Consider the following 16,097-nt stretch of genomic DNA (forward strand, 5'->3'; position numbering starts at 1 on the left):
TTAATATACATCTATGTACAAAAACATTTTGGCTTTGAATTTACTTTTGCAAATACAGAGTCTCAGGGCTGTACTACAATAATATGTAGTCAGAAGGTTCCATGGTCCATCATATCCTCTTTCTCTAAACTAGAATGGATGAAAACTAACAAGCAAAGGATTCATAATGCACTAAGGTACTGGTAGAATTATCTCCTCCTGGCACACGATTGCCCATTGGGAGCTCATGCTGGGGGTCACATATAGTGAGACAAACGGAGCAGCTATCACAACCAGCAGGTTTAGGGGGGGAATGTTAAGGCCCCCATATATCAGCAATGGATTGTCACAATTCCCAGGCGCTGGGGTCGGTGGAATCGGTGAAAACCAACATGTTGGATTTCCCTGATTTGCCGATCCCAACCAAAATGTGATCAAAATTTGCAAATTGGGGATTTTTAGCATGAAGAATTTCCCCTATTACCCATTGCATCAGCAATTATCAATGACCGCTGATTGATGATTCTGAGAGGCGGATGGGCATTTCCGATCGGATTGGGGAAATGTCTGCCCCTTATGATTTAGTTTGATTCTTGTTTCCAGAGGGCACAAGCATCAAATATTATATATTATGTCGGTATTTACAAGTTCTATGTGTAACAGACATTTTGTTAGTTGAATCAATATTCATTGAGCCTTTCAGTTCGCTAGGAACTAGTGACATCATTGAGGCACGTACTGATGTCACTGGTTACTCATTGATGTACCTGGTATAGAATTATTTCATAGACTGTCCTCTCATGTCTTCAAAAATGAAACAAACTGGTTATCTGGGTGGTGCACTAAAGCCAGATCTGCACAAATGCTGCAATTGCTTAGAAATGACGTAATTGCTGCAGTTAGTGCGTTCATTTTATAAGCAGCCCAAGCAGTGTTAATTTGCCTGACAATGCTGAAATAATGCCTATTACACTCTAATGCTCTCATGCTGCACACAGTGAGTGACCTGCTGTATGTTTTTGTCAATAAGCCTGTGTATTGGACAGCGCCACAGGATTTGGATCTTAGCAAAGTCAAGCTGTATAATTATTGTAATGCTAAGCTTTCTTTCAAAATTAGGGGTGAATTCCTGATTAAATTAGCTACTTGGATCACGTCATGAATGGAATATTTGATGGCATTAGAATGTGTACACGGACAGAACCACCATGCTGCCATTCTCTGATTATCTTCTTCCATGGTCACTGCATGCAAATAGCACTGCAGGCAATATAGTGTGACATCACCGTGCTCCTGTGTAACAATCGTCCCTCTTTCAAAGTCACATAGGTCTCCGCTTGTCATAATTACAGGCCACTACTCATGTCAAGCATTTCTTATACATGATCATAGGCTTGTTAAGATGTTACTGGCTTCACTGCCTCTGTGCAAAAGTGATTGCTTCAAATACACCTGGTATCTCTAAATAACCCATATATTGTTCCATCTGTGTGTGCATCCTGGACATTTACTCAGATCTATTGGTATAAGATAAATTATACACAGTGTGTGTGTAGTGTGTGTGTGTATATATATATATATATATATATATATACACACACACATATATACAGATAATCTCCGCAGTTGGATTTTCTCAGCCGAGGATGACATCTGCATGATTATTGGAGAGCACGCTTTCATTAATATTGTGAATGGAATCTGTCTGAGACATGCTCTGTGTAAGCTAGCCACTTGCATTTGAGAAGGAACCTTTCACATGTGATTATATTACTGGAGTGCTAATGCTAGTGTTATTGGGGCACGTGCTGAGTTCGGACACATTTGCATAAATAAATGCAGATGTGAATGGACATTAAAAAATCTGCAACGTCTACATATGTGTAGTGGGAGGAATGACCAGATACGCACCAGAAGCAGATGCCCCAGGTTTATGTCAGGCATATACTACATATACTTCCACCAATTTTTTTAAGTAGTTTTTTTTTTTTTTTATAGCAAATTTTGCATTCATTATTATGTTAGAATAGAATAGCTCTCCTCGTAGGAAAAAAATATTATCTATATAGGCACGTGTAGGGAAAACTATATGCACTTTCAGAGGTGAATCAGTCATCTTCCAATCAGAAGCCACTCTTCAGTGCTGGCTATCCTCATCATACACATGTATCTGCACCTGCCCCAAAGCAGATATGGCTTTGGCAGGCGTATATATGGGTCTCTGAGTGGGTCTGCATCTGCTTGGGATGGGATGTAGTTATTACCCAACACCAATCAGAATCCTGGTGCCGGCATCCCGCCAGTAAGTACTGGGGTCAGGGAGAGGGTTAGGGTCTGTAGGGGGGTCTGTTAGGCCATAGGCAAGGAGGGTTAGGTTTAGGTTGTGGGGGGTAGGTTTAGGCTATGGGGGGAGAGGGTTAGGGGAAGGGTAATATACTTACCTCCATCTGTCCGCATTGTGACACAGATGGGATCCCAAGTGCCGGCATCCTGTACCCAGCCCACAATTCTGGAAATGTGCCCTTACTGTACTTGGCCTATATTAGGCTGCCGCTTTCCTACCTCTTCAGTCTCAAGCAAGTGTCAGATGGAAGTAAATCTGTATGTGCGCAGGCACATTCGCCCTATTTTCCGGGCAAGCACAGAACCAATTTGTGGATTTTAGGTCAGGCAAATTGGCATACATCCAACTCAGCATCAGTCCCCATTATTTGTATGACTTGGATGAGTCGAACTCTTTTCTGGATGTGACACCGGCAAGCGACTATATAAAGCATCACTTTCAAAATGATCACATTTGTCCACTAACGTCGCTTTCTATTTTAAATCAGAGAGACTTTCCACATCATATTGGCTCTGGCAGATGTCTGTTAAGTGCATTCTTCCTACCAAGCTTGGATCTCAGAACGGGGCAAAACGTCATCTTTCACAGACGTCTCGGAACAGATGTTTGTGAAAGATGACGTTTTGCCTCGTTCGGAGATCAGAAATTGATGGGAAGATTGAAGCCAAAACCGAACCGCCTATCTCTACTTTATATTGTATTTATCATTATAGCCACTCTGGCTATACTCTGGGACTTTTAGTTCCTAATTGACATATTTTTCTGGCAGCTGAGCTATGTGCAGTCTTGCAGAATCTATAGGAGATTTGTCTATGTGGTATATCTGTTAACAGAAGTGTTCTAAATTGTATATTAAACTCTTTGTATATTTCATTGTTATGAATTATTTGTATTTAGGCTACTCCAGGAGTTGGTGCATTCCGCCATTAATCCAGGCCCTGTAGCTGTATAATTAGGCTTGTAGTCATTTTTTACTATACAGCGCTGTCATTTTGCTTAGTCTTGTCATTTATATTTGTATGTATGTTTTTGGTTATTATTTGTAATGTCACTTGACTTGGTACACAGGGCCTGATTAAGACCCGCTCGTTCTCAGCGTATGCAAATTCAGCTAAGTGACGTCAAGGCAGGTGATCACTAGGCAAGGCATAAGCACGCCCACTATGCCTTGGTGTGCGATCACTTTGTGTTTACAGACGCCCACCAGCCTGTCTTTAGCCGCCCACTAGCGAATGTCATCTCCAGGAAGTCTATACAACCATCGGGTTCCATCGGATCTGACCGCAGCGCTTGCGGTTGACTGTACCCTACTGCGAGCACTTCAGTGTATAATTCAACCAGGTGACGTGTACTATGACGCTGCCTGTTAATTATGCACGCCTCTGAAACGGCATTGAAACACTCTGGCACGCCTGCGTTCGCGACTCCACTCCCCCGTTACTACTGCCCTGCCCCTGTTACCACCCACAAACGACCCCTCCTGTCACTCATTCCACTGGGCTGTCTTTGCTGGGCGAGCGAGCGCTTCCCGATCGCCTGGACTAGTTTGCGCACATACACTGGGATGCATACACATGCGTGATTGCATAACATCGGGCAGGAACGAGCGATCGGCTGCTTGCGAACGGGTCTAAATCAGGTCCACAGTGTACAATGACTGGTTATACACAGTACAGTAACTAGCTATTATCTTCTAGGAGGTGCTAGTTAAATGTTAAGTTGAATCTAATTGGTTGCTATGGGCAACATCTCCATTTCTAAAAACTCTCACTTTAGTAAATATACCCCTAGTAGTTTATTGGTGTAAGGCAGAGGTTCCCAAACTCCGCTATTACAGTCCACATTTTAAGGATATCTATGCTTGAGCACAGGTGGCATAATTAGTACTTCAGTCAATTGAATTTAACCATCTGGACTCAAGCTTGGATATCCTTAAATCCTGGTTTGTAATGGCGGAGTTTGGGAACCTCTAGTGTAAGGGATTACAGAACGACTAAGGTTAGAGACCCGGCTAGGGCTGCCCTAGCAATTGTATCAAAGTGTATATTGCGCCACCTGAGGGGGCCAGACACCTTCACTTCCATTTACCCTCAGACACCAGCAGCCGGAAAGGCCGGCAGACGTCTCTTCACACTGTAACGTGGTATTATGCGGATGACAAGTCAGTAGAAGTGCAGCCTTCTTATTAACATAAGTGCTATTGCCATCTAAGCACAATATCCCAGGGTGCATCACTGGCCCTCTGTTTGTTCTAGCACGGCCGCCTCCTCAATGGATGATGATAATTAAGTGCCAAATATACCATATTGTCTGGCTGCATAATCAAATCAAGAGAGGATAATATTCTTCTGTATTAAGCTATTAATGTAATTGGTCATGAAGCATAAAATATGTTATGTAATTAAATAGGCTAGAAATTATATAGCCTATATTAAGAATTATCCAAGCTGAGACAATGTTTTCTCTGTGGCCATTATAGGGTACATTGCTTTCCGTTTCCTGAGTGCATTTGTAAAAAGGAGGAAGAAATAGGAAAATTGGCTTCATCAGTGGATGTCACGGCAGCCCCGTGAGAACAGCCGTGAAACACTGGCCTCTATTTACATATACAGAATGATTTAATCAAGGTACGTCTTCCTATATTCGGCCTCATTAAACAAAGAAGTTTCAATGTTATGTGCAATTCTGTCTGCTCTGCTGCTTTCAGCCAAGAGGATGAAACTGGCAGTCACACACATCCTTTTATATAGGGTTTTTTTTTTTAATACGTCAAAAACACTTGAAGCTTTAAAGTCTAATGGATTTCTTAATCCAAGTGCAGTCATTCAGTCCTCAGTGAAAAATCCATTGCTTCATATTCAGTTGCTCCTAAATGTCTCTCTTTTTGAATTTATTGACTGTCGTCCCATCCTGTGTATCAAATTGGATGGGAGAGAGCAACACGTTACAATAAAGAAGGCAGGATGTCCCCAGTGATGCGTCACTAGTGTCACTCCTGTCACCAATAGTCATTCAGTAGTGGAGAGACTCTCAATCTTTGCATATGGGATAATTTGGGCACCCATCCAAGGCTGACAGATTCATGTCACTCAAAGGACAATTTCACTGGCCCCAACATCTCCCTGTTTTAATCTGAAACAAGTTTAATTTCACAGCAGGAATTTAATGCTCTGGAATAGGTGTCACCTTCAGGATGTAGGTTTAGAGAGGACATTGTGACAAAGGCAGACAAGACCCTTCAGGTGTATAGTAATAGCACTCGGAGCTCACATATATAGATACTGCAAAGGCTGATTAAGAAATGGAAACCCTTCCGTATTATATTATCTCAGTGTATGTGCGGTTTCTGCCGGTCTGGTTTTTAGCTCAAGGTCAAGGATGGGCCTTAAGTAGGCCAAGCTTGCCTAGTGATACCGTACAAACGTACAAAATGTATTTCAACAGAATCGATGAATATAATGGGGGCCAGTCAATAAGTCTGAGGGCCACACCTAGTCATAAGGTGAAAGAACAGCTGGAAAGCCCTTGTGCTGATTGTTATCCTTGTGTGAGGTATATACATGGGTGTGGTTCAATAGATCGACACCAAAAAGATCGACAATGTATAGGTCAACACCAAATGGTCGACAGTCAATAGATCTACAGGGACAAACGTTCGACACACAAAAGGTCGACATTGATATAGGTCTACAAGTACAAAAGGTCAACAAGGGAATGGGCAACATAAAAATGGGCAACACATTAATTTTTTTTGTTTTCTAAACCTAATCCTCACCGTAACCCTAACCCTCCCCTTGGTGCCTAACCCTAACCATCCCTCCTAGTACCTAACCCTAACTGGCGGGGTAAGTGGCTAGCCCTAACCGTTCCTCCGGTCAGGGCCGACTCCAGGACTCTGAGCACCTGGTGCTGGCCCGGCACGCTGCGTCCTGCAATCGCATAGGCCACACCCCCTAAGTGACGTTAATTGGAGGCGTGCCCTCATGGCATGCCTCCAAATAACGTCAGGCTGTGGGTAAAGCCCAGCCCTCCGTCACTGGCTGGGCTTCTCCCAGCCCTCTCACATCAGTGAGTGGATGCTGCGTGCATGCGCACTGCATCCATTCACACTCCGGGGATCCACAGCTGCGGCGGTGGGGGTTCCCAACCTCCCGATTTGACCACCCGCGGGCCACTGGGGATGTTGGGGAGGGGTGGCGCCCCTATTCGTCCGGACTGGTCGACCACCCCTAGAATCGGCCCTGCCTTCGGTAAGTGCCTAACCCTAAAAAAAATACGTGTTGACCATTTTAGTGTTGACCATTCCATTATAAACCTTTTGTACCTGTCCACCTAAACCCATGTTGGCCTTTTGTCAATGTCAACCTATTGACTGTCAACCATTGTTGTCGACTTATTCAGTGTTGACCTTTCAACCGGAACCCAGATACAGTGCAATACTCCCTGTCTATAATGAGCAACAGCAACATTCCGTTTTAGAGTCAGGTATTTTTCTACAATTGTATACAGCACAAATGAGCTTGTTTACTCAGTATTGACAGCAAACGGGATAAGTTTAGTTCATAAGTAACAAGTTGTGGGTGTTCGTGGAGGGAGGATTCTGTCCTGGCTAGTCATCTCATTTATATGATCTATTTTCCCACTTTTTTTAATTATAATAATGCTGAGAGACGTATATAAATGGTGCGGTAAGTCATCATCAGGAATTTGGTGCGGTGTCACAGAACACCATCGGGAGTGGAGAGTCTGGAGATACTTACTTCCCCTTGTTTGTGATTGCTCTGCAAGACGATGGTTACATATAGTGCCACTGCCCATCCATGCCCATATTCATGCCCATTCCACTCATAGGCCCTAGAAGGAAGGAAAACAGTATCAGCATATGTCCACTGTGTCTCTACATGAACATATAGATCAGTCACTCCTTTCGCTAAAGGACAAATGACACCACATGTGTGTAAAATTAGCACATGCCATCACCGAAAAATCACCATGCCCTGTTGTGCCCCCATGTGATCCATTCTTCAGGCCAATCTTGAATTGTCATAGCCCAATTTGGCGAAGGAGATTTGTGTGGAAACTGGAGTCACATACTGTATATTATACAGTGCTGAAACCGAACAAACTGATCTAATCATGTGTAGCTCAGGCTAAGCAGCTGATACTACTGTTATAGCTCAGGTCAGTTACAGTCCTCAAGTAACCCCCAAACAGGTCATGTTTTCTGAATTTCTTTAATAATGCACATCAGTAATACCACCATTCCCCACAGTCAGTAATCCTGAATACTTACATGAGTGGAAAACCACTGACCTAAGCTATAACTATAGTATTAGCTAATTAATGATAACAGTCACCCAGTGTGTACAGTGATATAGTGATGTGATAAGCCATTGAGGCTAGCGAGAAAAACTACAGGGATAACAACTTCAGTGCTGCCATCTGAGACAGTCACACATGTGAGACATACAATGACTTACACAACTCTAATTACAATGGGGCTGATTCAGAGATGGACGCTAATGGCGCAGCAGCTGTGAATTTGTGCGCAACGTCTGTATGTGAAAATAGCAGCCCCCGGGATTTGTACCGAAACCCCCACCAGCGGCTTTGCAAATCCAAGCGGCTATGAACAAAGACGCAGCTCGGTCACAGATCAGTGGAGTGTCGGACTTCTCTCAGACTATGGTCGCACAGAATGGCCCCAAAAACTGAGACACCATTTTCACTGCAGCCGGAATCGCAGTCACGGGAGGAGACACACCCCAAAAATGATTGCAAGTCGCCCACAAAAGGTCCCTTAATGTCAATCACTGTAAATCCTTGCTGCGAGCGACATCGGTAATGCACCTTGAAGTATGCGCAGTGTGATGCAGGCGCAGACCACCGATAATCATTCCACTGCGTAAACTTCGGAGCTGGGTCCATCTCTGAGTCAGACCCAATGCCGCCTAATACTAAAGTAACATATAGTATTCTATAGAATAAAGCTGCTGGCTGCCTGTGGAGTTATATAAATATAATATCAATAAATCAGAAGTCCTGGAAGCAGCAAGAACAACGTTACTAATATCATTTCTATCCATGGTTTTTTTCATCCTTTGATTCTTAATGGCATTTTAGACAAGGTGTATGGGGGTACAGAAAAATGATAGAGGAGGAAGGGAAGGACGGGGAGCAAAAACAAATGGGAGTCTATTTTTGAAAGTGACATAGAGAACACTATGGGGTCTATGTAATAGGCTGCGGACTCCAAGCCAGGCTTGCCTACCCTCCCGATTTGGCCAGGAGCCTCCCGATTTTTGGGTGCCGCTCCCGGCCCCCTGGAAAGGCAGGCAAGCCTCCCGGAAGCTTGTGAACCTCCCGACCTCCCCCCTGAAAAAAACGGAAACCCCCGCAGCAGTGGGCCCGGTGCTTCACAATGCTGAAAATAACAGCATTGTGAAGAGGGGGCGGAGTTACGATGACGCGATCGTGCGTCCCCGCCCCCGTCCCCAGTGTGCCACCAAATGGCCGCCCCGCCCCCGGCTCCGCCCCCAATGGCCGGCCCCGACCCCTGCTATTAGCCGACAATCAGCTCCCTCCCGGAAGGCTGGAGCTGATTGTCGGCAAGTATGCTCCAAGCATAAGCGATTGCCATGTAAGACTGCCCCATGTTATAAAGTAGCAGTCATTTCATAGGCAAAATCAACCTGGTTTTGCCTTTGAAATGACTGCTGTTGGCAGTCTCGCACGGGACTTGCCGATGCTTGAAATCCACAGTATGTGCAGCTCCACTGTGTTTGTGTAGCAGCTGGGCTTCACTTGGTGATGTGTTTGGTTCCGTTCACTTTATTGATGTGATGGAGGCTACCTAGACTAAAGCCCCGTACACACTGGAGCATATTTGTGAACTATATGAACGTTAACGTTGATTGTTATATCTTTCAAATCGTCCAGTGTGCATGCAGTAAGCAATGAACGATACGCACTCCCGCGGGTCGTTAACTATTTCCCCAGTTGTCACCCCAGGGGTGTACTGTATTTGATCTGCAAAAATGTTTAGGTAAGTGGTACGTGTCCAAATGGATGTGGGCAGCACAGACGGTGTAATGGTTAGTATTACTGTCTCACAGCACTGAGGTCGTGGGTTCGATTCCCACGACTCCCTGTATATTCTCCCTGTGCTTGCGTGGGTTTCCTCCGGGTACTACGGTTTCCTCCCACACTCCAAATATATACTGGTAGGTTAATTGGTGCCCAATTGTGAATAAATATTTGTCTCTGTGAAAGGCATAATTTTACTTACATTTATTTGTATAGAGCATATTAAGCAGCACTTTACATTTACTTTCTAAAATTTTGTATATTTAGAGGCAGGCCAGTTAAATGCTCTAACTGTATGTACTGAATTGTACAGGGGCGTTTTAAGAGAGGGCCCGTGTGCATTCCCCGTCTTGGGCCCCCTCCTCTCCCCCTGGTGGCCAGCAGCAGACTGACGCGTCTGACTGCCGACCACAGCACCAGTAGACTCTGGGCACTAGAGTGTGCCCAGAGTCTACTGCGAATGCGCAGGTCGCCATTTTCCCGGAGATTTGTGCAGGGCTGAGACACCCGACGCGGGACCTCGGAGAGGTAAGTATTAGACAATATGGGTGCAGGGTGTGCGGTGCGAGACCCCCTGGATCCAGGGGCCTGTGTGCACCGCACACCCTACACTCATTATAGATACGCCCCTGGAATTTTATATTATCACTGTCTGCACACTGCATATTATTTCATTTGTATGTTATGTAGCACTGAATACAGAATTTTTCAGGCACTTTGCCCAGTCAAGTTTATAATCTATTTTTGCTGCTGGGGACATAGGCAGACAAAGTGACTTTCAAGCTCACACGGCGTCTACACTGGGATTCCAGCAAGGGTCTCCCAACAAGTCTCACAATGTTAATCAGCAAATGCAAACAGTGCTCTCCACATTCAACGTCCAATAAGATGACCAGTAGCAAAAGCCACAACTCACCTGCGGGTCGGATCCCCATGTGTTGCTGTCCATCCAACACAAAGCTTCCCATTGGCTGTCCCTCTGGACTATACGCTGCTCCTTGGCTCACTGAAGGATCAAGAAGAAAACCTGATTGTGGTCAAACGTGGACACAGAGAAGAAAAAGAAGAGAAGACATACCGGAAAATCAGCAAAGGTTCCAGTTTTAGGACTGAAACACATTCTTTAAACCAACAGAAACATGACAATCAGAGGCTCAGAATAATATAAAGAGGTCACATAAATGACATTCTAACATCTTCACTCATGTATATAGAAGATCCAGTAAAGAACCAATTAGATTCTCTAGTCTAGGGGTGTGCAATAAGCAGTCCTCCAGATTTTGTAAAATTACACATCCCAGCATGCCCTGACACAGTTTTGCTATTTGGCCATGCTAAAAATTTTGCAATGCATGCTGGAATTTGTAGTTCAACAACCACTGGAGGGCTGCTTATTGCCCACCCTTGCGTCCTTACATACCAAGGCATGACCCAACATCCTTTCACTTTTTTGTGCCTAAGGCCCCTACCCACCCATTCATGGGAAAAAAATTTAAATGGTCAATAAAATTAAACCCTCCTGCATGCCCATCAGACCTCCCACACATGCAGATAGACTCTGTCTGACTGGTCTGAAGCCAGCGGGTGAAGTGAAACTGGGACTGAGGTGAGTACTCGTCACCGGGGGGGACCGGCGGCCAGCTTATAAAAATATCGCAAATTTACCAACTGCCCGCGGCTGCAGGGGGGCGCGTAGATGGGCCCCTATAAGCTTCGGGCCCTTGGGCAACTGCCCAACAAGCCCAATGAAAGAGATGGCCCTGCTAAGGACTGGATGGAGAAAAGTTCTCATCACTTCAGTATTACTAATTAGGACTCAGATATTATGGACCGAGCTATTCAAAGTTCTATGTAACATTCTATTGGTCTTTGGGGGTTATTTGCCAATATTGCTCAAAGGTGCAATTTTGAACTAAAAGTAAACCATAGAAATTAGTAAGCAATTAGTGTTTATCTGTCATATACAGGTGAGACAAACACTGCAATTATCTGATTGGTTTCTATGATTTTAGTGCAGGCCTTCTACTTATTAAAACTTGAATATATAACTCTTTATAGAATTTGGGGTTAAGGAGGATGTATCAGCTACAAAAAATGTAAACATTAAAATAAAGGTTAAACAGCGGCTTTAACTTTATAAAACATTATATATTATATATTGGTTAATAATAACAATAATACATGTACATATATTCTTCATTGCATCTCCAGCCATGAGTTTGGTGCAATTTATAATGTGGGAATTGCTTCCAAAAGATCATTAGTCCCACTCCCTCACAATTGCCCCACACACATTCTCACTCTACACCTAAAAAAGCTTGTGGTATAATGCAATCCCAGCCAGTGGTGTGTGAATAGGCAGTGAATGAATGCACACAATAGGCTGCATATGGGAAAGGCTCCTTATACTGCCAGAAGCTGTTAGATGGCACTGGGCACAAGCAATGAGTAATTTAACCCTTCCTTGGTGAAAGCACCTGCTTCAGCAAACCAATGGTTAAATTGACTCTTAGTGGGCCAGTACTTTGTGCCAATTAGTGGTTTGTAGGGAGGAGGGGATGTAATTGTATTGAGAGCATGCTGGAAATCTCCAATTAGCACCAATTAGCTGCTCCCTATGGTGGGATGCTGAGACTTAAAGGGGGTGAGATTGCCCCCTCTTCTTGTCCCTACTGTCTCACAGAATGTCTTGCTGTGGCATTTTATTTACTGCCCATTGAACCCCTCTCTGTTTCATAAACCTTTGACTGCTGGAAGCTTCTGACAGAAGATTAACCAATTCCCTCTCACCAGGGATATAGGCACTTGGCACCTCACCTGCTCGATTAGACTGGTCGATCATCGGCTGGACTATCCGTCTTCTGGCATTAATGAACCTGCAAGACAAGAAAATAAATCCTTGTTATTCTGTGCAAGATGTCACAAGATTTGCAGCAATATCTTACTTGGGCTTTTCTTAAAAATAAGCATTTGCCAATATATATTCACCAAACTTTCAGGCTAAAAATGATCCATGTAGGTTTTGGGCTGAGCCTGTAACTGATACATGCAAAATGTTTTCGATTTTTCATACACGGGTCCTATTTATCTTGTGTCTTGTCCATCCTCTCTCCATCTGCCATGTATGTCTCTGTCATGCCTTATGCTAATGTTATATTTACACACAAGCAGGGAATTCATACATGATTACAGTCATTTGTGTGCTGTTATGCTTAATAGTATCCTTATCTATTATATTACTGTATTCTTGTATGTCCTATCCATATAATGATGCCCACTGGTACCTATAAATAAACAATGATAATAATGCTTGAAATTGCCATGTCTTATGTGTTTCTATTCATATTTTATATATATGGGCAGCAGGGTTGGTGTAATGGTTAGCATTACTGCCTCACAGCACTAAGGTTCTGGGTTTGATTCCCTCTAGGCTCTAACTGTGTGGAGTTTGTATATTCCTTATGTGTTTGCATGGGTTATCTCTGGGATGTGTTCGGCATCCCGGAGGTCGCTTACATTACTGGCGCCGGAATACCGACGCCAGTCATAATCCCGGCGCCAGCATTCCGACTGCTTGGATGCCGAAGGTAAGTAGGTGGGGGGTTAGGGGTCAGGGTTAGGCACTAGGGGGAGGGTCAGGGGTTAGGCACTAAGGGGAGAGGTTTAGGGTGCGGGGAGGGGGAGGTTGAGGTTAAGTTCAGACACTAAGGGGGAGTTAGGGTTAGACACCAAAGAGGGAGGGTTAGAGTAGGGAAAGAGCGAGGGTTAGCATACCGACCAACGGAATCAGTATGTTATACCGCCGGCCGCATATACCCTCCTAACCCTCCCTTAGGGGTGCATAACCCTAACCTCCCCCCCTAGTGCCTAACCCTAACCCCACCCCTAAGTGCCTAAACCTAACTCCTGCGTCCCCACAGCCTAAACCTAAGTCTCCCGGAGGGGTGCCTAACCCTAACCCCCCTCCCCCTAGCCTAAACCTAACCCTCCCGGGGGGGTGCCTAACCCTAACCTCCCACCGGGGGTGCCTAACCCTAACCCCCCCTTCCCCTAGCCTAAACCTAACCCTCCCGGGGGGTGCCTAACCCCAAGTCCCCCCGGGAGCCCTAAAACCTAAACCTCCCCCCCACCCCCCGTGGCTGTCCACATCCGGTGCCCGGCTTACCTTCATTCGATATGCCGGGCGTCGGGCTCCCGGCATAGGTCTAATAACAGGCGTCGGGATTTTGACGCCTGTCGTTAATACCCTGCCAGGATTTGACAGTCGGGAAGCCGGCGGTCGGCATTTCGACCATCGGCTTCCTGACTGCATCCCCCGACCAACAAGTGTCGGTATGTTAACCCTGTCTGGATCCCAGTGTTGGGATTCTGACCGACAGGATCCCGACTGTCGGTATTTCATACCGATCCCCTTTCATCCCACAATCTAAAAACATAGGTTAATTGGATTCTGACAAAAAAAAAATTATCCCTGTTGCCTATGGGCATGATTCAGATATAGACGCAGCAGTGACACTAAAATATATGGTAATGCAGCAGGAGGGGTCTTTCTTTGGGAAAAAATGCCTTCTGCCAGCATCTGCAATATAAGTGCTGCGTCTGATGAGACAGCATTGGATCACCATCGCCGCTTTAGCTTACTCAGAATGGGCACCGGAACTGCTCAGCTGGGGTTAGGAAACGTCAGAACACAGACGACTCCTCCTACTCCCCGCCCCCAAATGTCTGCAGCCTGTCAATCAGACTGCGGCTTTGTGGAACTGCGAGACATCTGGCAGTAAAAGACTGGCACATGTGCAGTACAGATCGTGCGCATACGCCTATCATCTAACATTGGTGATGTGCAGAATTTATGTGTGCGCTATATAATTAGCTGTTAATAAATAAATTATATTATATATATATATATATATATATATAGAGAGAGAGACACAGAGTTCATGAAGTTGGGACTCAGAGGCTTATAGCAAGCAAAATATGTTTGGGTTTGCGGGTATATAAGCTTCTGAGTGCCGCCTTCTACACAAACTCTGTATTTGAGGGTAATAAGCCTTCTTAGGAAGGCACCGAAGCCAGTTACCTATTACTTGGAAGTGGAGTGCTGGACCTAAAGCTTATATATACTTTAGCATCACTTTAGTGGTGAAGAGATTAACATTAAAGACTTAGGCTAGGTCAGGGGCGTATATATAATGGGTGCAGGGTGTGTGGGGCACACGGGCCCCTGGGTCCAGGGGGGCCCTGCACCGCACACCCTGCACCCATAGTATTACTTACCTCTCCGGAGTCCCACGTCGGCGCAGGGGTCTGGCACTGTAAAAAGGACTGGAAAATGCCATTTTCCCATCATTTGCGCATGCGCAGTACAGGGAAAATGGCTGCCGCGGCCATTTTCCCGGTGACCTGTGCATACTCTATAGACTCTGGGCGCACTCTAGTGCCCAGAGTCTATAACTCCAGCGCTGGCCACGCACAGCTCAGTGTGCTGCTGACCGCTGGACGGAGAGGAGGGGGCCCGTGTCGGAGACTGCACACGGGCCCCCTCCTCTCTAGAAACGTCCCTGGGCTGGGCACACATGTAATGATTTTCTGTCCAACCATCCAACTAATTGATTGGTTGGAATGAAAATCTGGTAACGTATGGGAGCAACTCAGCAATTTGCTCCTAAATGCCAGAAAACAGATGAAAATGGTCATCAGACAAGTTTGTAAATGTTTGATCTAAACAATTTGTCCAAACAACACGTTTTGTCCATTTTCCGGCGTTTGGGAGCAAATTGCTGATTGTCAGTTACTCCCATATGTTATCAGATTTTCATTCCAACCAATCAACTAGTTGGATGGTTGGACAGATAATCTTTACGTGTGTATGCAGCTTAAAGCTGGGTACACATTAGACGATGTGTACCCAGCGGAACTATTGTGCACACCAAACCTGGCGGGGGTGCCGGCATCGGCAAGTGCATACACACTTGCCGATGCCGGCAGCGACGGAGCAACGGCAGGGCATGGGTAGCGAGGGCCATGCTGCGTTCGGCAGCATATCATCACTAGCTACATCCTCAGATCTTTCTGCATTTACAAAAGATCTGAGGATGTGACGATCGACCCACAGGATTGTGCATCGGCATTGTGCGTACACACTGGACGATATGAACGAGCTGACGTTCTGATGCGTTGGTATCAGCCAAATCACTCAAGGTATCGTCTAGTGCAGGGGTGGGGCACCTTTTTTCTGCCAAGGGCCATTTTGATTTTTAGAAAATAATTCGGGGGCCATACAAAATTATTAACTTAAAATTTGCCTATATTTGGTTAAAAACGTTAACTCACCCTTAATGTGATGGCTGTAAGTAACTGCTTCTCTTTAGTATGTTGCCAGGCAGAGTCTGGAGGGGCAGTCCCTATGGATGTGTGACAGGCAGATTGATAAGGCAGCCCTGGGGTCCTCTCAGTCCTAACCAGCCTGATGACAGCACTGACTGTACACACCCCCTGCTGTGCCACCACTGCCTGCTTACCCGCGCTGTTAGGGTGAGACCCTGCACGCCCCTGCACTAACCAGCTCAATGGCAGCCATATGACAGCCCTGATTCCCCCCCCTTGTGCGTTGCCTTCCTGTCACCGCTGATGGGGAGAGAGCCCTGCATGCCACTCAATGACAGCCCTGACACCCTGATCCCCCCCC

General features: G+C 45.4%; 1 protein-coding gene across 6 annotated transcripts in view; it reads right to left on the reverse strand.

Moving 5' to 3' along the window:
- MEIS2 (Meis homeobox 2) overlaps positions 1-16,097 on the reverse strand; it is a 166,141-nt gene that overhangs the window by 126 nt on the left and 149,918 nt on the right. For 3 of the 6 annotated variants that reach the window (XM_088456581.1, XM_088456582.1, XM_088456578.1), the window contains exons 10-12: positions 12,227-12,285; positions 10,326-10,415; positions 7,084-7,177 (exon numbers count right to left, since the gene is read on the reverse strand). In XM_088456581.1, coding sequence (XP_088312707.1) covers positions 7,119-7,177; positions 10,326-10,415; positions 12,227-12,285 — 208 coding nt within the window. In that variant the 3' untranslated portion in view covers positions 7,084-7,118. Of the gene's footprint in view, positions 1-7,083; positions 7,178-10,325; positions 10,437-12,226; positions 12,286-16,097 lie in introns of all 6 variants that reach the window. The other 3 variants (XM_088456579.1, XM_088456580.1, XM_088456577.1) reach the window with 1 other exon arrangement.

Source organism: Taudactylus pleione, unplaced genomic scaffold (genome assembly GCF_031769625.1).
Source record: "Taudactylus pleione unplaced genomic scaffold, aTauple2 ptg000707l, whole genome shotgun sequence".
In the NCBI taxonomy this organism is placed as follows: Eukaryota; Metazoa; Chordata; class Amphibia; order Anura; family Myobatrachidae; genus Taudactylus; species Taudactylus pleione.